Source organism: Cavia porcellus, unplaced genomic scaffold, assembly GCF_034190915.1.
Source record: "Cavia porcellus strain 051 isolate PalLab524CR breed Dunkin Hartley unplaced genomic scaffold, mCavPor4.1 scaffold_6, whole genome shotgun sequence".
In the NCBI taxonomy this organism is placed as follows: domain Eukaryota; kingdom Metazoa; phylum Chordata; class Mammalia; order Rodentia; family Caviidae; genus Cavia; species Cavia porcellus.
This window is the reverse complement of record NW_026947489.1, coordinates 2,728,502-2,754,393: the sequence shown is the minus strand read 5'-3', so window position 1 is coordinate 2,754,393 and position 25,892 is coordinate 2,728,502. Positions and strand designations below refer to the sequence as shown.

The window sequence follows — 25,892 nt, the reverse complement described above, 5'->3', positions numbered from 1 at the left end:
GAGCTCCCTTTGTGTTAATTTTAAATCAATAGATTCGGTGTAATAATCACATTTGCACAATGCACATAACCTTTCCCTTATAAAGTAACATAGTAACAGGAGCGTCCTGTGCTGTTCCGTGGGTTAAAATGAAGCCCGTGGTTTCTGGTCAGGGCAGGAGGATGGAGTTATAGGAGCCTGTAGCTAGTTGGGGCTCACCCCGCTTGTGTCTCCCGTGCTTGCAGCAGCTGAGATCATGTGGCAGGAGTGTAGGAATCAGTGTGTATAAATAGATCCTTGCAAAGATGAGCACGTGGATAAAAGTCAGGAATTGTAGAGACAGCAATACTTTCATTGTGACCATGAATCACAAAATGTTTAAAATTTGATTAGGAGAAGAATTAGTTGCATATCAGGACAAGTGGAACAAGGGAGCAAAATGTGCCTAAGAAGACTTGATGACCATGGCCAAGGCAACAGATGCTCAAGGATGACCCTAACTGATAAATTCAGTTTCCGTAAAATTAATTTTTTAGTGGGTGCCATCGACAAAATAAAAAGACATCAAGGGAAAACCTGAAGAATAAAGCAGGAAAGATGAGGCGTTTTCTGTGCTCAGCACTGCTGACCATTGTCTGCTAGTTAGAAGAGCTTGGCAGGCTTTAAATGACGCAGAGTAAGCAGCAGCGTTGTGAGTGGGAAGCGCCAGTGAATCCCGGAGGAGGGGGGCTGGCACCAGGCACTTTCATCCTGGTAGAAGTGGGTCTGTGGCTCCCACTGCTTCCACCCCCACAAGATGGTACATTCTGGTCTCTAAAGCAAGCCACGTTATATTGGAGTGTTCTATAAAAGCTTTCTCTTAATTTTCTGGGAAGATCACTTCCTTAAGCAGAATTATATTTTCCAAAATAAAATAATTTTTACAGGCAGATTTTAAAACAGGAACCTAGAATTTTAAAATGGAAAATTTTCTCAGATATCTGTTATTTTATGAACATGGTCCAAAGGCTGAATCTATCAGCTGAGGGGAGAAGGATGCAAAGGGTGCAAAGAGAAGGTGGGAGATAAAATCTCAGCAGCTGGTAACCATTTTTAAAACCCTTCTCATCACCATCCCTTTGCATACTAATTTATTATCTATCCACTGATTTGTTAAAATGTTTTTACAAACATAAAACTTAGTGAAATAGGGGAAAATGTCTTTAAACGAGCCAAGTCCTGTGATTCTGCAGTGCTGCATGCATTCTTAATACTTTTAGAAGTTTACTTGGAGTAATTTTACTTTCTCTGGCAAGCATGTACATAAGCCTCAGGGTGTATTCAAATAGTGCAACGAGAAAATCACACATATTTCCATGGTGCTTCCAGGTCTTCCGCTGTCTCTGTCGAGCAAACTATCTGTGAACAGAGCCATCTTCTCTGGAAACTTCTGTCTCCCACACCGCCCTGGGGCTGCCACTGTATCTCGTGGCTTTTCCAAGCTGAAGTCCACGTGTCCAGTAATGGGCACTCACCCAACCTAACCCATCGTAGTGTCCCGCACTGGTTTGCTCTAACTCTGGCTTGTCTGAGATTGACCCTGTCAGAGCCTACCAAAGGTTGAGAACTTGATCAAAGACAGAAAACGTATGTCCATCGCTTTGTGATGGTAAGAACTACCAGATAAGGAACTTATGCATGAAGGGATGAACAAAGGACGCAAGGGAAACAGACTAAGAGAAAAGGAAAGTCTAACTGTTCCGCTGCAGTGTTTCCAAGAACTTCTGTAACTTCCCAGCTACCCTCAATCTGGGGCAAATTGTTATTAACATATTCAATGCTAAAAAGCAATTTTGAAGTTGAGTATCTGTCCAATAAAATAAATAAAACAAGTATTTGAGATTTTTGAAACCTTGCTTCAGCTCCAGCCTCCCCTCTGGAATGTCTACAGGATTCCAGGGGCACTTTGCAGCCTCCCCTCCGTCCCTGGTAGCTCTGCGCACACCAGGAACCAGCACTGGAGCTTTGCCTGGTGCTGACCCTTCCTCCACTCTGGTAAGGCTGTGCATGTGTGCGCCTGTGCTCCCACCATAGCAGCTGTGGGGGCGACAGCTGTCCTCCTCTTGCCAGGTGCTCAGCTCCAGGACAGGCAGAGCCTTTTCATGGTGCCCAGGGTCCAGGTGGACCCCTGAGCTAGGCAGATGTGTAGGCTGATCCCAGGTGTGACGCAGCCCGTTTCCTTGGTGGGGAAAAAGCAGATGGATTTGGTGAGCTGAACGAGCATCTGCTTTGTTACCGTCCATCTGTTACTTACCGGTACTTACAGCAGCAATAATTGCAGAAATTACTCCAGTCTTTGAATGTTTCATTTGAGTTATCTCCATTACTCTATTTATTATATTTTATTTTTGTGTTTGCTTTTCCTATAATTTGGACTGTAATTATATGTAAAAGTTCGAAGGGATTTTTAAATAAAATTATTCAATAACATTTCTCCACTAAACAATTTATCTTTGGCATTCATTTTATTCAAAACAAAATATTTTCATGGCTTTTATTGCTTTAGATTAATCATCTTGATTCCTTTGTGCTGAAATGCTTAAAAATTTAAATCTTTATTGGAAAATGACCTCAAAGTTGATGTTTCTATCATCAATCCTGAATGCAACAAAGCATTGCATCCTGAAAAGCATTTCTAATTTATTTAGAATCATTATTGCCATGGAGCCTGAGTTAATCCCCTTGTCAATGTTCTGAACAAAATTGGAGCCGCAGTGATGTTCTTTTCACTCAGCAAATGCTAATTGATTGCTTATCACGAGGCAAAAACATTAAGAGGGACATAGTTCATCACCCAAATGACTGATTTATTTGAAGACGGATATGATATTAATCATTTGTATGCATTGCAAATGTTGAGAGTGAATTCAGAAAGGACTTCCTGGATAACTAAGGGATTTGTAAGTTGATATTAAAGACATGTAGGAGATACTTAACTGCAAGGATGAGGAAAAAGAGAGAGTTGTAGATAGGAGAGGATGTAGAGGTGGTCTATGGGAAGGGCCTCGGCCAGTCTGAGGACCTGGGTTGACAAAATGCTAGTCCTATAGAAGGTGGAAAGGCAGAACGGTGTGGACTACAGGAAAAGTATGACCACTGTACGAGGACACGAGGTTATTGGTGGGGTGTAAAGGAAATAATGATATCTGTAATTTAATAATGAACTTTTCAGTGGCGGGACATGGAATGGTCTGGAACAGAGACGGACTGGCTGTTGGGAGACACCCTTGGGCCTCTGCTAGGTGACAGTACCTTGGACTAGGTGGGAAAAGGATTTGAGAGCAGTGCAGCAGGTGCAACCACTAAGGAAAGAACAGGAGGAGGCAAAGGTGGCCCTGGCTTTTCCAGGTGAGCAAGAGAAAGACCCGAATGGAAAGCAGACATGCATGAGTGTTCAGTGTTGACAACATGAGCTTCCTGGGCTGCAAAGCCCGAGTCCAGGGTCTGAAGATTAGAAGGTCCAGATGAGGAAGACAAGAGACAAAATCTCAGCCAAAAGTAGCCTTAAAAATAATTGAATATTTTAGAAGGTTATGTACAATTCATTAAGCCTATGCCTTCCTCTAGATTCCCAGAGAAAATTAGAAGGTCTCCAGAAATATCTACCTGGCTTCTAACTCCCGTGTGGCATGGCTTTGGCTTTAGTAGGAGAGAAGACAATGTTTTGAAATAATTTCCTCTTTTTATTTCTGATTTGGGACAGCCCAAATGCTGGACTTATAAAAGGATAAAATAAGTGAATAATAAAATATAAAGTGCAAAATTAGTAAGCTGAAATTTCTGATATTGTAAAATAAAAATATAAAATCATTATACAAATTTATATATGATAGGGTATTATTGGAAAAATCCATAATATGGCTCAGGATCTGTTTGAGGGTTGAGTCTACATTACCCCTGATTGTAATCATGCAATGCACAGACGAAGTCTGGTAATAACAGTCTCAGCCTGTTATGGAATAGACATGCATGTCTACCAGTCTGTCAACTCATGTTTGCTTCTGTGCCCTGCACAGGGTGTAATAAAATGCCTTGCAAAGACCGGGGGTACTGTAAAAGTTCAATTGAAGACCACCACCATTGTAATCTTTTTTTTTTACTCGATATTGCTATAGTTGTACATTTTTTTCAAGTCATTCATTTTGCAAAATAAGTGAATTATAAATTGTTATTAACTATAAGTGATTTCCCTGAACTATTTTAACCCAAGAAAGCTGGCTGAAATTGGCAGCATTCTCTTGCAGGTGACTACGTAGTCATGACGATCTACTTCGAGCTAAGTAGAAGAATGGGTTACTTCACCATTCAGACGTACATCCCCTGCATCCTCACCGTGGTCTTATCCTGGGTGTCATTTTGGATCAAAAAAGATGCTACACCAGCAAGAACTGCATTAGGTAAGTTTCCAAAACTGTCTTCCATAATTTTAATGTGTAATTTTAATGCAGAAGAATTCATAAAAATATCTTCAATTAAAGAGTCAGTCCAAATACAATGATTTAACTTGAGAGCCACTTAAACTTTTAAATTTTTTTTTATTTTAAAGAGAATAAAACAAAACAGAACAAAGCAGATCAGAGCAAAACAATGCACATAACACAGAATTTCAGAACAAGACAACAAGGAATCAACAGTGGCTACCATAATGTCTCTTGTTTTCTTCAAAATAGTTATCCATACCATCATACATATTGAAATCAAATTATTGAGAACAGACTAAAACCAATCAAAACCAAGAATGAAAGCATTATTGCACTTCAAAACAAATGACAGGAAATAATCAATGGCTACCATAGTGTCTGATTTTCTTCAGTGTAGCTGTTTATACCATCACACATAATAAAATCAATTCTTGTAAACTCTTTAGGTGAAGTTCTAGGCATCTATAAGCCTAAAAATATGTTTTAAATTTTTTAAGTATCCAAATGAGGTTGTTCTTTCTAACAACAGAATTCCATGGGTGCTATTTATGGTGACTTAGGAAATCACAAGAAATCAATTGCATTAGCTGATACTAAGCTTTAAGGTTGATGTCACCAGAAAAATGCTGCTGTGTCTTGGAACTCAAAAAACTGATTATGTCAGTATATATAAGGAAACAATTTGATGCAGGCCTTTGAGCACTGGAAACACAATCTTTGTAAAATATTCTGTCAAAAAAGCTCCCTGCTGTGTTACAACTTGGGCAGCAAACAAGAAAAATGGCCATTCTTTTCAGAAGTAATCACACATCTTGCTCGGTCTTTTCATGAGTTTTTTTGTGACCCTCGTATTCCTCTTAACAAAACCCGAAATTGCAGTAGCTTTAGAATTGTTTAAAAGCTTATTTCAGTTTTAGTGAGAATTTTTCTTTATTTTCCATGTTTTGTGACACTGATAATGAGATGAGACCGAATATAGATGTTGTTTTTCCCAAAATATTTTCTTCAGGAAAGAACAGGCTGTCTGAATTCCAAATCCTTGTGAAGTCCCTCATATCACCTTGTGCTTTTCTGTGTTTGAGTTTTTTAAGCTTTGACACTACGTACATTTGCCAGAGATTAGTCAGCCTGAAGTGTACTCTGCCAATATTCATTTGCATTGTGATGGAAAATGTATGCTAGAACTGGTAAGTCACAGGCAACGAGATCAACACAAGTTTAGTGAGTCCTCCACGGATGTGCGTCTTTATAAGCAGAACCTTGAGAGTTCAGTTTGATGCAATACACAGCTCTGCTTGCACTACTTCTGTTGTGTGGCCAAGTGGACAGATAGAACAGAATTATGTCACGCTGTCAGACAGTGTTCCCAGAGTGTGGCGGAACTTTACTGATACAATCATATTTAATGAGACGCTAGGCCTAGAAATAAAGAGGCACTTTACAACGCCTTTAAGTAGAGTTTGAACCACGTCATGACGAGATCAAGGACTGTAGCTGATAAAATAGCTGTCGTAGGAAAGCAATCAATGTACTGTTTAAAATATAATGTGTACAGTAGTAAGCATATAGTGAAAATTATAATACAGTCCAAGAAGCAAGAAGACATTCCCCATGATAAAATGGTAATTGAAAAAGACAACTTTGACATTAAATTAGCAGACATAAAACTTTTAAAACAGATATTATAACAATGTCCATGGCTTTAAAGAAAGATATAACCTTAATGAGTCAGGAGATAAATTTTCTCAATAGAGAAGATGTGTAGTATGTGAACTGGAAGAGACAATAGCAGCTTCGGATTGAGGACGGCAGGAGAAAACCTTTGTAAATGTAAAGATTATCACATAAAATACATCTGACGTGAAACGGGAAGGGTAACATTTTTAAAAAGTGAATAGAGTCTCAGGAAACTGCTTTATACGATGAATAATTATTACATAACTGTAAGAACTTTTCCCAACACGAGAAGATAAAAAGAATGAGGCTGAAAGATTATGAAGAAACAAAGCAAAAAATATTCAAATTTATTAAAAACCACAAACCTGTAAATTATGTTAGTGAAATTTAAGCAGGTGAAATACAAGGAAAATCATTTTAATCCAAGTGTGGAAAGCAAGGAAACAAAAACTCTTGAGTGCAGGACCAAAACTACTGTTGAGAGCCCGTCACTCCTGTGCAGTCATGGAGACCATAGCATCTCAAATTCTATCCTTAAACTACGGACATTTAAGGAAAACCACCTACCACTCAAAGTCCTGTACCCCTCCAAGTTATGCATACTTCTAACATCTTGTTAGAAGAAAAACAATTTAATAAAACAAAAATTGAGAGAATTATCACAGAAATCTGAAACCACAAAAAATATCAATGCAAGTTAATTAGCTAATTGCAATAAATCAGACAGAAAATTAAACATCGAATACCAATATCTAGTCAATAAATGTTCTGTTACAAAGAAAGAAAGCAAAGATACCTGCTTAATGTATGTGTGTGCATACACAAGCTTAGTAACAAACAGAGAAGAAACACAGCGGTTGCAGGCCTCGTTTCTGTAACTGGTCACGCGGTCGCAGTGGGTGTTTTTAACTGCCTGCTTCCTCTGCCCTGTCTGTGTCTCCTTGGCCTTCAGCAGCCTCCCGCAGACCTTGGTCCTTCCCTTGGCAGTCACACTTTTATTCTCAAAGCTTCCGAGGCGTTTAACGACCTGCTGGATTGAGTTGTGGGAAATTAATGAGACCAGAGGGACTTTTCTGGAGGACTTTAGTGGCTACCGTTCCAGACACTAAAAATGTGCAGAACCAAGTGGGGCCCTGCACCCAGGAGAGGTACTTTTCACATGATTTGTGGCAACAGCAAGTAGAGGTACAGAAGTGACACAAAGGCAGTCAGTGGTCCTAGCAGCTGGCCCTCTCTCAGCCACGACAGAAAACACATCCTGCCATATCAGGGTGCAGGGTGCTGTGAAGCCTGTTCGTAACCCCAGGTGTTAGTTTTATCTGTGATGGTACCCAGGGTTGCCCTGTAAGAGAGGAGACTTCCCAGAGAGAACCACCTGGAGGGTCCCCTTATCGATGAGGAAAGCATGGACCACAGAGAGAAAACGCAAGGCCACCTTCCTGAGGAAGGGGTGCCCGAGGAGCTGCTTGCCAGGGCTGGAACATTTTTCAGAGAGAGACAGAAGCTAAATTTCTCTCCAGAGTTCTGCTTTAGTAGTTTCCCGTTGACCTTGATATTAATGACAGCATGGTGATATCAGGAGACACCCTAAGGGGTCTCCTGCCCTCCAAGTGTAGTTTCCCTTCTCTCCACTGTATGGTCCAGTCTTCTCTTGGCCATCATGGTCAGTGGCCTTGCCCATCCAGTCACCCCTTTTCTGCTTGCTGACTCAGAAGCATGGTGGGTCTGAAATAACCAAGGGAAAGTCTCAGCTTCCATTTCGGTGGAATCGTTGTCGAGCTTGCATGCTCCTGGTACAAACCTTGCCACTTCTAGCACTGAGATTTCTGGGAGAACAGAGAATGAGGTCAAGGGAACTGAAAGCAAAGGGTTGCTGTGGGTCACTGGAGGGGACAGTCGGGGCACCATCCCTGCTTCTGCTCCTCGGTGTGCATCCCCAGACACTCTCAGAGCCTGACCACTCTGCTCGGCGAGTCTGACTCAGGATGACTTACCACAGCTAAGAAGCACACCCAGAACTGAAGATTTTAATGTATTTCCAAGGCAGTCCTACTTTACTCTCAGGTTTGCTTTCTATGGTTTCAGCAGCCTATAGTTGACTGCAGTCTGAAAATAGTAAATGGAAAATTCCAGAAATAACAATTTGTGAGTTTTGATTTTCAGCCCATTCTGAGCAGTGCAATGAAACCGTCCATTTCACCCCACCAGGAGTGTGAGGCAGCCCTTTGTCCAGCAGATTCTTGCTTTACACGGTGCTCAGCCCATCACAGTGAGCAGATCAGCTGTCACGATATTGCAGTACTTGTGCTCAGGAAGCCCTCATTTACTTAACAATAGCCTTACCGTGCAAAAGGTGGGGTGCTGGCAGTTTGGATGTGCCAAAGAGAAGCCACAAAGGGCTTCCTTTAAAAGGCAAATGTCATAAGTAAAGAAGAAAACTGGTCCGCTGGGATGCTTGCTGGTGTCAGTCCGCTCACCCATCTTACCAGGAAGCACCTCCTCACACCATCACAAGCAGAGGAAGGCTGAGCACCGTGCAGCAGAGGTGTCACGAGAGACAGAGGACGGTCCCAGGACTTAGCACAGTGTATTGTTATAATTGTTCTATTATCTTTTCAACTCCTTTATTGTGCTCATTTATAAAGCAAGATTTATCGTATGAAGTGTGGTCATAAAATATGATGAATGATTATTTGTTTTCAAAAAAGTCTTTGCAGTAAAAGATGCTTTGTCATTAAGCCCTCTAAAAATACTCCTCTTCAGTCTCAACACACCTGTCCCATCGTGCCTGCCATTTCCTGGAGCAGTTCTAGGAGTCATTTCTCATGAGTGTGTGTAATTGTACTGTCAGGCTCCTTGATTCCTGAATTGACTGCAAGTATTTACCTTCATGGTCTTTTTGTCTTCAGGGAGGGGCCAGGAGCAGATGGTGCCATATCCAGTGAATTCAGTATCCAAGGACAACCTGTAATATTTTACCCCCTTTCTGCTGGATGGCACTCAGCAGCAGCGGTCGCCACATGTTCTGTCACCTCATAAAGACATTTGCAGATGTGTATACGGGGAGTGTGGTATGCATAGGACATGGTATGCATTCACAGAGTCCCAGAAGGCAGCCCGCATGTACGAGAGACTCTGTATCAATAGTGCACACACCAAAGCTTCAGCAGAGGCATGGGGGATCTGAGCAGTATTGTTTGTGTTCCTATTTGGCATTTTGAAACCCAACACTTAAAAATATGTCACATAAACTCACTTCAGCCACCTACAGCCATGCACACAAAATAATCATTGTGCATCGATGAAAAGGCTAAAACTGTGAGTTTACTGGTGAAAGTCAAATCAATATTGATTACCAATAGCACTATGGCTAAATTGATTACCAATTGTCATTCAAAGCAAAAAAAAATCCACTTACAGCCCAGGTATGCTGACTGCTCTGCTGGACAACAAGCAGAGACCGCAAGATCCAGTTTTGCTCTTAAAATCACACAATCTAAAAGATCTAGTTTTGCTTTTAAAGATCACACTGCCTCTTCACAGAGCCAAGCATGGAAAGACAGATGCAGTGCACTGTCACGAGGCGAAAGACAAGGGCGAGCGAGACACACGGACGTGAGGGGATCGCACAGACGGGAGATGCTCAGTGTAGGCTCTGTCTGGGTGCCGTCAGGAAAGCAGCTCGGAAGAGCAGTGCTGGAGCCCACCGGGCAGGGGAGGTTACACACCGGAGAGGGCGGGCGAAGCAGGAAGAAAGGAGGTGATGTAGGGGGAGAAATAGGTGAGATGGGGAAACGCGCACCGTCCCTGGGAGGACTGCGAGCTGCATTTTCATTTTAAAAATATTACAAGACAAAATGATGAATGATAAGTGAATCACTAAACAAACTAAAAAGGAGTCACTTAGATACAGCTGCACCTTAATCTGTGACAGTCGTGAGTTGAAAATGTCTTAAAACAAAATGCCCCTCATACACCTGCCCTGCTGAACGTCCAGCCGGCAGCACCGTGCACTGGAGAGTGAGAGCGTCATTCACTTCCCCCTGTGGTCACAGGGCTGCTGGCCGGCCAAGGCTCCTGCTGCCACTCGCCATTGAGAGAGAGAATCACTGACCCAGAAAAATTCCCAAACTTCCAACTGTAGTTTCTGCTGAACGCATATTGACTTCAGATCATTAAAGAAGAAAAATTTAAGTTGAATGGGCCCGAGAACGTCAGCACTTCCCTGTAATTGTAAAGTCTAGTATCAGAAATTTTACTGAAGCCTTGCTTACAAATTAGACGTTAAAATTAAAAGTAGCTGCCAGGTTGGTGGCGTGAAGGTGTAATCCCAGCACTCAGGAGGCGGAGAAAGCAGGTGGCCAGGAGTTCCAGGCAAGACCCCGCATCAAAAAAACAAAAGTAAAATTAAATTTAGAAATAACTGACCGAAGGAGTCACATCCGTGTGCCAGGTTAGATAAGGGGCTGTCGGGAAGCTTTTGGGTTCCTCATGGTGGCTGTGTCCCCCGTGCAGGCATCACCACTGTGCTCACCATGACCACGCTCAGCACCATTGCCAGGAACTCCTTGCCACGGGTGTCCTACGTGACGGCCATGGACCTCTTCGTGACCGTGTGCTTCCTGTTCGTCTTTGCCGCCCTGATGGAATATGCCACCCTCAACTACTACTCCAGCTGCAGGAAACCAGCCACGACAAAGAAAAAAACATCAGTGAGTAGCAGAGTTAGCAAGGGCTCCCTGGAAAGTGACTGAGAGGTTCGTTTAAAATAAAGGTGTTTAAATTATGTTCGCCTGGATACCGTAGAACACGTGATATAAACAATTCAACAAGACTTTCAAACACTGCGCTGTGTTTCTGGAGATGTGCATGTCCCCTCACTGTCCCTCCAGTGCCAGCCTCTGCTAGCCTGGATTGGTTTAGGAGTACCTGAAAGATCGCTTCCTAACTAGAGTGTTCTGGGATAGAGACCCACAGCAGCTCTCTAATTCTTTTCTTTTCTTGCAGTTGTTACATCCAGAGTCTTCAAGATGGATTCATGAGCGCATCAGCCTACAGACACCCTCAGTATGTATAGCCCTACCCACACCAGTATTTCTGGGAACTTTCCTAAACTTAAGACTGCGTGTTTTGGTAGGCATGAATCGAAGGCACAAATGTGTTTCCTACTACTTTAAGAAAAACCACCTTGGAACATTTGCAAAATGCAGGAGAAAATTACTCGTAATCCTTATACATTGAGGTTGGTGTATGGCCTACATATACGTATTTCTAACTTGTTTCCGGGCATTCAAATAATATATACTCATGTGTTGAAAAGAACTAAATTGTCATCTATGTAGTTTTCTCTAGCCTCTTGGATAACTAAAAACACGTACTTTGGTTTCTGTGTCGTAAATACTCCATAGGATGATTATCATGATGGGATTGTGTGCTCATACAAGAAGCCTAGGCCACCGTGGCTGGATACCGGGCTTATCCAGAATGTTTCCCTGATGTGTGCATTTTTACTGCTGCCGCTTTTCATGTCCCTGTGGCAGTCTGCTTAGTTATAAACTCCTAGAACAGAGTGAGGGGGGCAAAGGGGTTGTGTGGTCCTTGCCAATGGCGGCCCTGCAGCCCCCACTCCCCAGCACCCTGCTGTACCCCACCCCCTTGCTGCACGGCTGGCACTGAGAACTCTTGGCCTTGGGATCAGGGACCGGCAGAATGCACACCTGTGGACTTACCTTGCTGAGTCTGAGTACTGTTAAAGTTTAATACTTTCTCTTGTTTATTTCTGATTCATAGTTCTATTTTTGTGAGCTGCTTCGCAGGGTCTTGAATGTTTTGTTAGTATAGTAAAGTAGCAATGTGTCCATTATTCATGTGGCTTATCAATTCCTATTACACCTTAGAGAACACCTATAATTTATATGGCCACATGTGGAGTATACTGGGGATGTTGCCTTATGGCTGTGTGTGTCCCCTGTGTCACAGGCAATCATGTCGTTGTCCTTTCTTTTGCCTTTTCTGCACACTTGTCCTGAGTTGCACATTACCAAGTCCGTCAGCCTTTTTGGTCGCGGCTTCTGCTCTCACTTCTGCTGGGGAAGGTCCTCCTCCTGCTCCTCCTGCTCCTCCTGCTCCTCCTGCTCCTCCTGCTCCTCCTGCTCCTCCTGCTCCTCCTGCTCCTCCTGCTTCTCCTCCTCCTCCTCCTGCTCCTCCTGCTCCTCCTGCTTCTCCTCCTGCTCCTGCTCCTCCTGCTTCTCCTCCTCCTCCTGCTCCTCCTGCTCCTCCCCCTCCTCCTGCTTCTCTTCCCCCTCCTCCTTTCCCTCCTCCTTTTCTTCCCTCTCTTCCTCCTCCTCACAGGGAGGTAGCAGTCTTCACACTGTGTCAGGTATATCTACTTATGTTATGCTCACTACACCTGAGGTTGTAAGTTTAAGGTAAAAATGTAGTTTTTAAAAAATAGAGAAATGTATCTTTAAATCACAGGCAGGAATTGCCACTTCCATCATACAACAAGTTTCGTGTGTAATTATGAGTTTTGTTCCTTTATACCAACCAGCTCACTAATTATGCTATTTTATGCCCATGCGTACAGCACAAGTGACATTCTGATGGTTCATCAGTGCCATATTTCATGCATTTATGCGTGTTTTAGAAGCAAACTCTAGTCCTCTGTCCACCACAGTGTGTGTCATGGTGCATGGCAGAAGGTTAGAGGGCGAGCGAGCCTGACAGGTGTAGGAAGCCATCTCACGCATCCTGACAGCCTCAGGTGGAAACAGAGGCAGGGCTGCCAGATGAGGAATGCAAACTGGAACTAATGGCCTCAGGCCAAGAGCACATTCGCCCTTGTGGCCTGTGAGCCTGGAGTTGTAGAGATGATGTTGCCTAAAGAAAGGAAAATAACTCCCAACACAGACAAAAAAGGATTCTATAAACTAGAAAAAAAGTTTCTTAAAAGACTTAAAAACTTCTTAAAAGTTTAATGATCTTGAAGAAGGTGCAATAAAAAACAATTCACAGACAAAGGGTGCCCAGCCAGGTGAAAACACAGAGGTGTTTGGACAGAGATGGACTGCAGTGTAGCACCTCCCACTAAAAAGCAGCTCTCCAGCTGGTGAGGAGAACTGCCGCCCTCTCAACCCTCCCTCTCGTTCATCACCAGCAGCAGCACCCAAAAAGCAGAATGAGCAGCTTCCCGGGAAAGGGCGGCACAGAGCCAGGCTCCACAGCCACGTGTGCAGCTTGGGGAAGTTGGCCCTGCTACTCTGTGCTCTACTCTAATGCAAAATTAATGTAGCAGAGCCCAGGAAGTGTCGTCTCCAGAGAGGTCGCAGAGTGTCCTGATACACATTGGGGACGGAGAAGCAGGCAGGGGCCCACTTGACCAAAGATGATTTGGGGGAAGCGGTCATTAAGACCTCTATCTTGCACATAGCTTGTAATATTAATGAAAGTGGCCAGAATTCCTATAAACAGTTTAAACAGAGTTGTAGAGCTGTTTAAGTTTTTATCCTAACTTTTATTTCAACCCCAAAAAATAGAATTCACTTCATTTCCAACCACTAAACTTTTAAAACACAGAACTCTCTTGAATATGCTATTTTATTGTGGTTCAGTGGCCGTGGCTTTAGTTCCCTAGATGAAGAAGTGAGAGAGCTTTCTCTTAGCTGTGGCTTCGCCTGCAGCCTCCTCTAGCCGTCCTTCAGTTCTCTGGAGATGTGTCCCCACCCTGCAGGGCCCTCAAGCCGCCTGGTCATCATTGCCTCCTGAGGCTGCCCTGGTCATCATTGCCTCCTGAGGCTGCCCTGCTTTGGTGTGACCGTCCAGTCCCACAGTGTACTCCCCGGAGCAGGGGCTGCCCGTGCCCAGGACTGCAGATGGCTGGGAAGACACCTGGCAGAGGCTGCAATGCACGCATGAAGGAAAACTTCTCACGTGATCATTATCCCATAAAGGCAGTTTTCCTCACAGATGCTTATGAAACCATGCAAGACTCTTCAGACGCACTGGGGTGAAGGCAGAGAGCACCCCAACTGGTGATTTCACATCCACTTATTTTCAAGATTCGTTAGCGTAGGGGAACCTCCTTCTTCTCAGAGTCTTAGGGACCACAGGACTCCCAGTTCTGCTCATTCCCAAGACTTGTGGAGGGCAGGAAACAGCATGTGGTGACACCCCTCCTGTCACAGGATAAGTGGCCACACTTAGGAGGAGTAGGCAGGGCCCAGGGCCGGTGGCCTGGTCTACAGCATCTTCCTTTAGGTCAGGAATCACACCTGGTTTTCCCTGATACAAAGCTGCGCCACAAGACTGAGAGTGGTCACTTTGGACACTGGAAATTTCAGCCTTCCCGCCCTGACCTATGACTCCACATAGCCACAAACACAGTCAAATCAAAATCCAAAAAGAGAAGGCCCAGCAGTCATGTTCCCAGCCCCCAGGCGAAGCAGGAGGAGAGTCTCTCGTGAGGCTTCCTGACAGTTCTGAGTGGCCCTTTCCCAGCACAGTGCTGAGCCAGGGCAAAGGAACAGCCCAGTTGGTCACCCCTGAGGTGGACAGCTGTGTCCACCTCTCCTCCGATGTTGGATTCCAGGCCTCTGTGGGTCTTCCTGCCTCTGTTCAGCCAGCATAAGTGAATCTGAAGCAGGCAGGCAAATAAGCTTTTGCATGCTTTCTGTTATTCAGTCAAATTTAAGATCATAACCTCTTAACGGGGCTCAGTCTAATACATGGATCCCAGTTACCGGGGGAACTTGGCAAACTCTGAAAAACTGCTGAGCTTAAGACACGTCTCGAGGTTAGAAAGGACGCCTCTCATGTGAGTCGTTCACTCCTTTACCTGCCACACACCAGCTTTCCCATGTCAGGAAGGCAGCTTAGGAAGCCAGAAAGCACATATTCCCATCATACACGCCGGAGGGTACCTCTCTTAGGATGAAAAGCTATGTTCAACTCCCTGTACTGAAAGCTGTCTTTTTTACCCAAACTACGTAAAACAGAGTATTTCCTCCTCATTCCTATGTGCTATATTTTTACTACATATTAATTTTTTAAAATACCACATTTATTCTTCCACAATTTAATACATGAACTGCTTCACATTTTAGAATATTTTATATGTACATATTTTTTACAACCAAAAGAAAAGTAGGAAGAATAGAGCTCTGACATGGCTGATACATATTTGGAAACATGGCCAGCTTCCTTCACTCGCACAGTTATGACCTGGCAAACACAAGGCTGGAGTTGCAGCCTGGTGCTCTTTGCTGAAGCTGCCCCTTGGGGGCCGCCTCTGACCTCCCTGAGGAGTTGCACGGTGGACGTGTCCATCCGTCCGCCCCCTCTGCAGCAGGTGACACATGTCTACTGCTCACTGTCCCCTTGGGCTGTTTTCGGTGCATTTCCTGATGACTTTTGTGCTATTCTTTTCGCCTGCAGACCTATTCTCTCCTTGACATGAGGCCACCACCCCCTGCGATGCTCTCGTTAAATAACTCCGTGTACTGGCAAGAGTTCGAGGACACCTGTCTCTACGAGTGTCTGGACGGCAAAGACTGTCAGAGCTTCTTCTGCTGCTACGAAGAATGCAAGTCGGGATCGTGGAGAAAAGGGCGGATCCACATAGACATCGCAGAGCTGGACTCCTACTCCCGGGTCTTCTTTCCCACGTCGTTTCTGCTCTTTAACCTGGTCTATTGGGTTGGATACTTGTATCTCTAAGTGCCGCCCTCAGTGAGAGTGCAAAGCTCTTGGTCCACATTCTTTACCTTCTGTCATCCTCAAGACTAGTAGTGATCAAAATTGGAGTCTCAAAAAAAGAACGCTGCTTGGTTGATCTTCAGTTATGAATGACCTTTCAGCACCACAGGATGTATCTGGGAAATATTCCTACTGTATATTACACACACATTAATTGAACTTTAAAGTGGTATTCTTGCTAATCCTATTGAATCTGTAGCTTGGTGATATTTGTTGGTATTGGAATGGTTTTCGTAGTGAAACAGCTGCCAGTTAGCTTTGCAAAGAAATCCGTAGAACAGGCAAGCAAATATTAGAGCGACTCTGTTGGGGCCCCCTCCCTTATGTGTCTCTCCTGTGCACCGTTGGCTTCAGCACCCACTTGTATGAACCATTCCCAGCAGAGATGCACTCACGCTGGCCTCCGCCTGGGCACCAGGTGCAGGGTTCCGGTGCCATCTGCAGGGAGCCTTGGTCCTGTTTCTTTTCTCTGGAGCCTCTTTTGCTCTGGCACCAAGTTCCCTTCCCCAACAACCTCACCCTAGGTCTGGGAAGAGTGTGCACATGTCTACAAGTGTCCACTAGGGAAAAAAATTCTAATATTGCTGAAGTCAAAGATACTGATTATCCGTGGACTCCAGGAGGTAACTACTTTCCTCCAGACTACTCAGAGTCAACCGTATTTGAATGCTGGGTTTCTGGATTAGTTCAACTTTAATTCAATATTTCCTCTGAAGAGTTATGTTTTACTAGATCAAAATTTAACCCCAAAGTATGTATCTAGCTTATGTTGTTATGGTTCAGTAATTAATTTCATCTGGAAAGGAGAGATACAACATGTACAAGCCTTTGCTTTGAGAAATCATATTCCAGAGTATGAAAGAAATCAGGTAGAATTTCAAATTTTTCTTAATAAATATTAATTTTCAAGTTAAACCAATTTTAGATGCAGACAATGCAGGTAATGGCTGTCACCAGTTATACATTTTGATGAGCAGAAAACATTTTGTACTAGCAAAATCCCAAAGAAAAAAAATTCCCCAATATACTTTGATATTTTTATAATACAAATCCAATTTGTTTCATAATATTAGTTCGTTGTTATAACTAGAAGTAAATATGTACTTCATATGAATCTTTTGAAGCTTCTATTCAGCAGTAGAAAGGGGAAAGTCCTACCAGGTAGTTAATAATGTTTTTGGCATTATTAAAAGTTTCGTATTAGCATCTCTTTGCTTCCCAATTTTCTCATATCAAAAACCAAATTGATTATATTGAAAACTATTCGTTTTTCAATTATCTAGTGCATACTAACATTACTAAAATAAGTGAAATGTTATATAGGGGAAGTGTATAAAAACACTGATTCAAACAATTTATTGGAGGTATACCAGAGAAGAAGAGTGGAAGGTTCCAGAAAAACTGAAATTAACATTTTGACATTGTTGTATATCGAGTGGATGTGAAAATATTAGTATACCACTAATCAGTTTTCAAGGATCAGATTTACTCAGTGTGAGACATCCAATCTCATTGTGTGATTTTTTTTCTTGTCAACTGTGTCTTCTGGTTTGGTAGTTGCTATACAAGCCACAAGCCAAATGGATATATTTAGCAACTTCAGTTTAAAAAATAAAATAATACTTGTAGAGAAATAGGTTGAAAATAATGGCTTGAGTGAGCTGTCTCCTGTACTGGAGAATTCCCCATCTGGTACCTAGTCTGTCCCTTAGGCATGATGGACTGGCCCACCTGTGGCAGACTTCATCTGGATGTCCCACCAGAAGGAACACCTGTCACACTACGGAGTACCAAGCATAGAGGGCAGGTGACACAGACACAGCTTTCAGCATGGGACATTTATAACATAATTTATGAAGAATTTTAACCTGTTACATTTTAAAAGAAGTTCTAGAAAGAAAATTTGCTAGTAAAATTCTCTTTGAAAAGAGAACAAAAGCATTTTTATAGCACAGATCTGGTTGCATGTTACCCTAAAAATGATTCTATGGGTCCCTCTTCTTGCAGAGCCTCTCGGTATTCGGGTGTCACTGACAATTCCCACGCACCTGTAGGAAAGGACGTGGAGGATGAGGTGCACCAAGAGCCTCTGTTTCTGTGTCCCGCCTCTCTCTACCTGACCTCAGCCACCGCTTGGTGAAAACAGTCGTTCATGGTGTCTGTAACATGAGGGAAAGCCTTTATCTCAAAAAGTATAAGAGATGTTCACTCGGTGGAGAATAAAATAGATGCCTGGCTATTTAGCAATCTACCCACCACAAAGTCCGAGTAGAAAGAACCGAAACCCCCAAGAGCAGGCCAGTACCGTTTCTCTGCATACTGATGTCCTCTCCATCAGTCTCGACTGCTGAGATGAATCTGTTCCGTCCACAGTGCAGGAGAGATACGCGTGTCTTGCTCAGGTGCAGAGCTCAGGGGCTTTGAAAGCTGGCTCCTGTTTACTTCTGGAGGAGGAAGGAGAAGGGGTGGGGCAGACAGCGGGAGACGCGCCCCCTTCATTGGCAGCACTCCTTGCCTGGGCGCCTGGTCATGGGGGCATGTGTGGGCACTCAGGCCCAATCTCTTCCATGCAGCTCTACGCAGCTCGCTTTGCGTGTAGAATTGGGGGACACCTGGGGTGGAAGACGTCTGAGGGATCTTGAAGGTGCTGCAGTGTTCCCCAGTTTCAGAAATACTCTAAATCAAGATGATGACTCCACGTTTTGATAATGATGCCAAATTTTTGAACACTGTGGATCATTCCTAAAACTGTGACTGTCTCTCTTTTAAACTTCATCCTGGGTGAGGGAGAAAAGAAAAACTAAAAAGTGTCTGACACGTTAGTGCAATTTAGCAGAAAATTCTAGGCTCCTCGGAGCTGGGAAGTTTCAGTACCACCTCCCAGAACAAGGACTCCCCAGATGCTGAAAAAGGAGGGCAGGGTTCCGGGCATTCACTGCACCCAGCCAGTACTGCCCGATACGTCTGAAGTATGCCTTAAAAACAAAAGCTCAAACAATACAAAGATTTTCCATCTCCTGCAACCAGCTCTTTCATTTATGCGTAGATAAAAATAGGATTTCATCTCTTTATATTGTAAATGATATTTCCCTTAATTTTACATCAACTCAGTTAAGTGCAGAATTTTTGTGGATTCTTTGATTAAAGAAATGGTTGTCCTCAGTGACAAAGCATTTCCATGATGTACTCAGTCACCTAGTCCTTGAGATGGGATCTGAGCAGCCACATCGAATAATTCTCCTGGAATAGTTCACTGCAGTGTAAGAAAGGCTTCAGCCACGATGCCTTGCAGCTCTGCAAATGTCATGGGGGGAACCAGTCACCCCACTTGATACTAACTAGCGCTTGCCACAACCTGGAAGCAACACCACTCTCTTTGAAAGGGCTAGAACACAAAACAAAACCTCCCTTTCCTTGGTTATGTTTATCTCAGATGCCAAACTGAAAACTTCTTGTGATTTCCTTAAAGACTTGAAGAATTACAACTGTCTCCAGCCATCATGCCAATCATTCTGCAAGTTAGTTAGTTCAGAGCTTACAAACTGATCCCTCTGCATTCACTCTGGTCTGACAGCTGAGTGCTTTTTCTGAAAGTTACTACACATGTAAGAACATACCTTCAATGTCTAGTTAAAAATGGTGAATCGCTGGAGATAAACAACATCTTACATAGGGGCCAGGGATTTAGCTCAGTGGCATAAGCACCTGCCTGGCAAGTGCAAGGTCATCAGCTCCATCCCTGGTACCAAAACAAAACAAAACAAAAATCACAAAACAGAACCTTATGTAAATAAATATACACTGAAATATGGAACTCCATTATACTGATAAATTATCCATTTGGGTTTTAGAACACTATCCCTTTAAAAAATATTCACAAAGGTATCTGGAAATAATAGAAGACAGATTAAGATTACACACTAAATGTTCAATTCACCATTTTTTGCTGCGCCCACTTCAAATTGAGGAAGTGCATCATCCCATAAATTTCCTGCTCTCAGTTTGGCCCGGCAGAAACATTCAGGCTTGCAGAGCTGAGCAGGAGCTTTACATTTGTGTTTCACATCTGATAGATCCCAAAAAGTAAAAAATAACAAACAGTTTGGGATACATAAGCCACATGTCTGATCTATTATTAAATTTAGCTTTTACTATAAAAATAGATTTCTTTTATCATAGGGAGAAAAAATCTAGTCCTGGGATGGTATATTTTGCTCTTTTCCAAATATTCAGAATTTTGTTTTTTCTTAACAAAATACAGTCTGCCCTGTGTATCTGCAGGTTCTGAGTCTAGGATTTAAACCAACGAAGAGTGGAATTGTTTTTAAGTTGATCCTGTACTGAACAGGTACAGATTCTGCCCCCTTGCCATTATTCACTAAATGGCTACTTGCACAGCATTGGCATATGTTACCTATGCCAATGTTGGCATACGTAAGTCATTTGAAGATGATAAAGCACTTAGAAGTATCGTGTGGGTTCTGTGAAAACACTGCTCCATTTTTATTATGGGGCTAGAGTGTCCCTGGATTTCACTCCACAGTACTCCTGGAACCAGTCCCTGCAGACTCGGAGGGGAAACTAATATTCACATTTCTCACAACAGCCTTAGACCAGGCTTCTCCTGCTGCCTCTCTGGTTGAAGTTCCTTCAGGAGCTGGTAGCTTGGTTATTTCAACCCCCAAGTTACTAGACTTCTCAAAATGACAGTCTTGCCATTGACCACTTTTTCACAAAAAAGATTAAAGTCCTAATTTGTCATCAAAAATTTTTACAATGCACATCAATTTTGAGAGTACGCTCCCAACTTATCTAAGGGAAGATAATTTTAATGTCACTTTATAGACATTGCAGTAATCAAAATGGACAGAGAAAGGATGAAGGCAAGAGGAGAGGCCGCCGAACACAGGTTGAGCTTCTCGGCTGAGTTCTGGTTCCTTGGGCACACAGACACATTGTTCCCAACAAGGCCTTCCACGATGGCTGGGATGGACCATTGAGGTTCCCATTTTGATTAACAGACTTCTTAATCAGCAGGAAAACCAGCCTCTCCACCTGCCTAGAGGACCATTTTGGAAGCTGAAGTTCGTTCCCTAGTCTAGGGAGATCTGTGGGAAGGAGAGTGCTTGGCTTTAGATTTATAAAAGATTTACTGCAACCATCAGAAAGTCTTCACCCACTGCCAAAGCCGATTTTCAGAAATAAAATATGAGAGCTTTGACTTGGCTAGTATGAATGATAACCGATTTTGGTCAAATATTGTTCATGTTTAGAACAGGGAGGATATTTTGATCACTGACAGAAGGTCCCCCAATACACAGAACACTCTGATAAAGAGGTCAGAGCATCGAGACCCCTGTCCGGCCCCCATGTCCTCTCAGCTGTCAGGTGACTGTCACAGCAATTGGGCGCTTGGTTTCCAGGGTGGGGACTGGCAAGACACAGACAGGCTTTTAAAAAACAGTGTCTTAACTGGTTTTTGATGTATCCAAAAGATAAATAATGTGGCGGAAAGTCCTCATACTTTGCTGACTGAAATTCCAAGTTTTCAGCCAGATGTGGCAGAGTCTCTAATGGAATAAGACAGGCTTGTGCCTCCACACCAGGGTCATCACGTCCAGTCCCTTCTTACCCGAACCACTGACACAACGCAAGGGTTAATGTTTCCTCCAAGCTACAACAAACATTCAAGGAAGCAACAGGAACGCTTTACTTCAGTTTCAATAGGAAACAGATCCCAGCCCAAAGTCTTCTTGCCTAAAACGTTTTCAGACCTGCTTCTTCCCCAGAATTCTGTCTCCTCTGCCTGCTCAGCAGCACCTGAATCATCACATCTCACAAACATTGGTTTCTCGGTGACTTCATCCTCCTCATCCTCAGTGGATTTTCCAGTCCTTTTCTTAGAAACAACATCAGAATTTACTTAGAAATGTTTTTGCCCTAAGTTAATTGCGTCTTTGGAAACCAAATTTTGTTACCTAAAAGAACAGTCATTATGCTGCTTTTCGTATCATTCTGTTCTGGCTTTAGTTCGCAGTGGTTTATCTTGGCTTCTTTAGTTTGAGTAGAAATAGACACTGAATAATATGTAGCAGTGAAGTTTATACTGTTTACTATTACATCATCTGAGTTTAGAACAACTATTTTATTAAAGCAGTCTGAGAGACACTTTCAATTACTCTGGACCTTTACTATGGCTAATTTTGTGCTGGTGAAAAATGTTTACATGCTACTCTGTTTGTACAATTACCCACTTTCTTTATGGACAGCTCCAGACTGAGCAGAGGTTCTCTGTCACGGTGTGTGTTCTGTGGAGGATCCTAAGAGGGTCCTGTGTGCAGGGTGGGACCTGCATCTGGACTGGACCAAGGGGCCATATTTCGTTTACATGCAGTGATGTGTGCATTTGTGTCTGTGTGTACCGTGGTAAACTGGGTAACTTATTACTGTGTGCACTGCTCTACGCATCACCCCAAATTTAGCTGAAACCAGTAGAAAGGAGCACAGTTTCCTAGTGATAAAATATTAGCTTACTAAGCCTCTGGCAAAGGCAAAAAGAAAGGAGGGAGAGAAAGAGGGAGAAAGAGCCCGAGAACGTGACCATCTTTACATTTCCTGAAGATGAGGGATCACATTCTTACTTCAAGAAAAAGTCAGTCTGGAATCCAAACCAGCCTTGTTTGGAGCCCGGCTTGGCGCCCGCGCTTTCCTTTGAGTCCCGTCTGACCCTTTGGGTCCTTGGTCTGCAGCAGTGATGACCGGAAGTGGACAGCGCTGTGGCTCAGCAGCCGCAGGGCAGTGGCAGGTGGGACTCGCTCCGCGGGGTGCAGGACAGCAGAGAGGCCACCGCCGGGTGGGCAGGAAGGCGGGGGTGCCAGGGATCTGGAATCAGCCCCGGCCCGGGCGTAGACCTTCGGCCGCAAACCCGCTGGCCCGGGGCCCTGCTGCCCACCTCACGGAGGACGGTCCGGAGAAGCAGGGCGCCCTGCGCCCCTTGTGCCTTGGCGACGCCCTGTCCCCGCGCCCTGGGTGGCGCCTGCCCTGCCCGGAGCCAGCTGGGCCTGCAGCCCGGTCGCCTTCTGCATTTGTATTCGGATTCCTACGTTTGTACTTCTGATACAATAAACGCACCTGTTGTCAGAAACCTGGCCGAGCCCTTCTTTCTGGCCTGGGCGCGGGCTGGGGCAAGGCGGGTGATCTGCGAGCCCTTCTGGGTGGAAGGGTGCAGTGCCAAGGCCCCTGTCACATGCACACCCCAGGGCACCCCACGCAGGCCCAGTCTGGACTGAGTACCACCTAAAGGCTGGAGGTGGGCTCCTGCCTCTACCTCTGCTAAACCCTAGGAACAGAGACCTTCACCCCACCCATGTGAGGTGGGTGCCCACGGCCCCTGCCAACCATGCAAGGCCTCACTTGAGGTGCGAAAGTGAATTAAAGGGCGTGTTCTGGGTTGTGTCCAGCCCGTCAGCGCCCAGGGAGCCCAGGCCTGGGCACCCTAAAATGCCTCAGGACGGCTCCCAGGAGAAGGGGTGGCAGCCGCACTGCCCGGCAGGCCGGGCTTCAGATGCAGGCCGGGCTGAATACACTGACCGCCGCGGACAGCAGACGCTGGAGGACTTCAGGTCTGCACCTTGGCTTTTTGCACTGGGCATAGTTTACCAAACAAAGGAACAACACAAAACAAAACAACTACTATTTCAGGTCTCCTGCCGCACCCGCTGTGACCTCTACAGTCCGGCTCCACTTCAGGGCTGTGTGAAGGGTCCAGGATTAGGAGACGTCCCCTGCTGCTTCTGCCTGCTTCTCTAGGACCCTAACAGGGGCCTCTCCCCTCTCTACACGGTGGTGGGTTTGCAGATGCAGGCTGAAGGCAAGAGTACTATTCGGGGCATTCTCCATCATGACTTCCTTGGTCACTTCCATCTGTGAAGGCTGCATACTCATTGATCCGCTCACCATATTAGAATTGGGATGTTGTCCCTGATTGAGTATTTTTGGCAGTCAAGCCAAAGTGGTGCAGGAGAAAGGAGACAAGTAGGGAGAGGCCTTTACTGAGCAGATGGGAGAGCTTCATAGGGGTCCAGCAGCTCTCAACAAGTGGCACTGCTTTTTCAGTTCTGGCTGGGGAAGGAGTTTGGAGGAATGACATATCAACTGCTGATCTGAAGGAGCATCTGCCGCGTAAAACAGGAGGCAGAAAGATTTACTGGGGCTGGGGTTGGAGGCCTGGATGGTTGTGGAGTCTTGGGATTGAGAGGGCCCAGCACACGCAGCAAAAGGGAGCGGGAGATTTATCTCTGGAATGAGGAGAACACAGAAATTACTCTGGGAGAGATAAATTTCCTCTGGGTCCGGTGCCCAGCTGGGCGGATGTCATGTTATGTTACAGACAGCTGAGGCCCAGGCTGGCAGGACCTATCAGTCCCTGGTTTCTGATCAAAGCTGAAGGACCTTCCAGAAATGAATCTTAATAACTGCTAGCATCTCCTGAGGACTGATTGTGCACACATTAGATCCATTCTGCCCTTGAAGTGCTTGTGATGGAAGCACCAGTTTTGTAACCATTTTCGATGACAAAGCTGAGGCTGGTCCTATACTATAGACCTAGCAAAATGCAGAGCAAAGGCTGAAAGGCTATAAATAAGACTTCAAAGTGTTCAAAAACTCCTGTCTTTGCCTTTCCTACTGTCTAGTCAGTCTCTTCAAACCTTGACTCTGTAGCACACAGCAGAGGCGATGCTTTTAGTATGATAGACATTCAATTCATTTAAAACCACTTCTGTTTGGGAAAGGACTTCACTGTCAAAAGGCTATCTTTAAAATGTGCTTAATGGCACTCCGAGTTCAGCCTGTCTGGCAAGGACCCATGTAAATCAATAATAGCCACTCTGAGCTAAAAGCCGGCACAGAGGATGCGCTCTTTCACTTGGGTGCTTGATTTGTGAGTTAGCGACCGAGACTTTCTTCTGCATAAAGAGGAGTGGTAGTGACCACGGCCACACCCGTGACCTCACGGCAAGTCCAGAGACTCCACAGAGTGGCAGTGGGACTCTGCCGCATGCCAGATGCTGCTTCTGTTCTTGAACAATCCTTCATGCCTTCCCCTGGAGCACCAGCCTCCCAGGCGACACTGGTGTCAAGCACGAGACCATGCCCTATTCCCCCAGGCCCCAAGCAGTCAAGCTCAGAAGGAGCAGCAAGGTCTCTTTCCTGTGCAGACAGCAGGGATTCGCAAGAAGGTTGCATGGTAATCAACGCACAGGGTAATTTATTTTAAGGGGTTGGAACCAAAAGGGATCATCTTTAAAGCTGATATGACTGTATTTATATATAAAGAAATTAAATATCACCAGGGGTTTGTGTTCCAGATAATTATCAACAGTTATTAAAGTAAAATAACTATTGAAACAAGATTTGCAGGGACCTACTCATCAAAGAAGTTGAGATTCAACAGTTTACTAATGCCACATAGAACATGAGCATCTTCGGAAGCTGAGAACACTGACGAAGTGGATCATGTGCATCCCATCTGGCTGCCATCTAACCCTGGCAGGAGAACCTGGGAGCCCCCATCCCCTGAAGACTGAGAAAACGGTTAGCGAGGAGTGCAGCGCCCCAGAGCTCATGGCAGGCTGCAGGTGGTGGTGGGGAATGTTGCTGTAGATGTGGGGTCCCCAGTCGCACTGGGAACCATGAAATCCAAGAGTAGGGCTCGTGGCACGGTTTCACCTTCAGAAACAGTGGGTTAAGGCCTGAGAAGAAATCAAAACACTGTGATCTGGAGAGGAGGACTCTGTCGGAGGCAGAGCCACCCTGTGAGACGCCAGCTGCCTCAGAGCTGGGTCCACTGCACTGTGTCCCTCGCACCCTTGAGCTGCTGGGGGGCAGCTCTGCTCTTCCCCTTTCAATCGGAGAGGAAAGTCGTTCAGATGGGAGCCCTCCTAGCCTCTCTCCAGGCCAGGTGCGCACTTAGGGTGCTGTGTCATTGCTGCGGCAGGCCGTGCAGCAGCTGCCCTGCCAGGC

At 44.6% G+C, this 25,892-nt stretch overlaps 1 protein-coding gene across 1 annotated transcript in view; it reads left to right on the top strand.

The window, feature by feature from the left end:
• Gabrg3 (gamma-aminobutyric acid type A receptor subunit gamma3) overlaps positions 1-23,013 on the top strand; it is a 534,280-nt gene extending 511,267 nt beyond the window's left edge. The window contains exons 7-10 of the mRNA XM_063249822.1: positions 4,263-4,415; positions 10,632-10,828; positions 11,124-11,183; positions 15,549-23,013. Coding sequence (XP_063105892.1) covers positions 4,263-4,415; positions 10,632-10,828; positions 11,124-11,183; positions 15,549-15,830 — 692 coding nt within the window. The 3' untranslated portion in view covers positions 15,831-23,013. The remainder of the gene's footprint in view (positions 1-4,262; positions 4,416-10,631; positions 10,829-11,123; positions 11,184-15,548) is intronic.
• Positions 23,014-25,892: the final 2,879 nt, after the last annotated feature.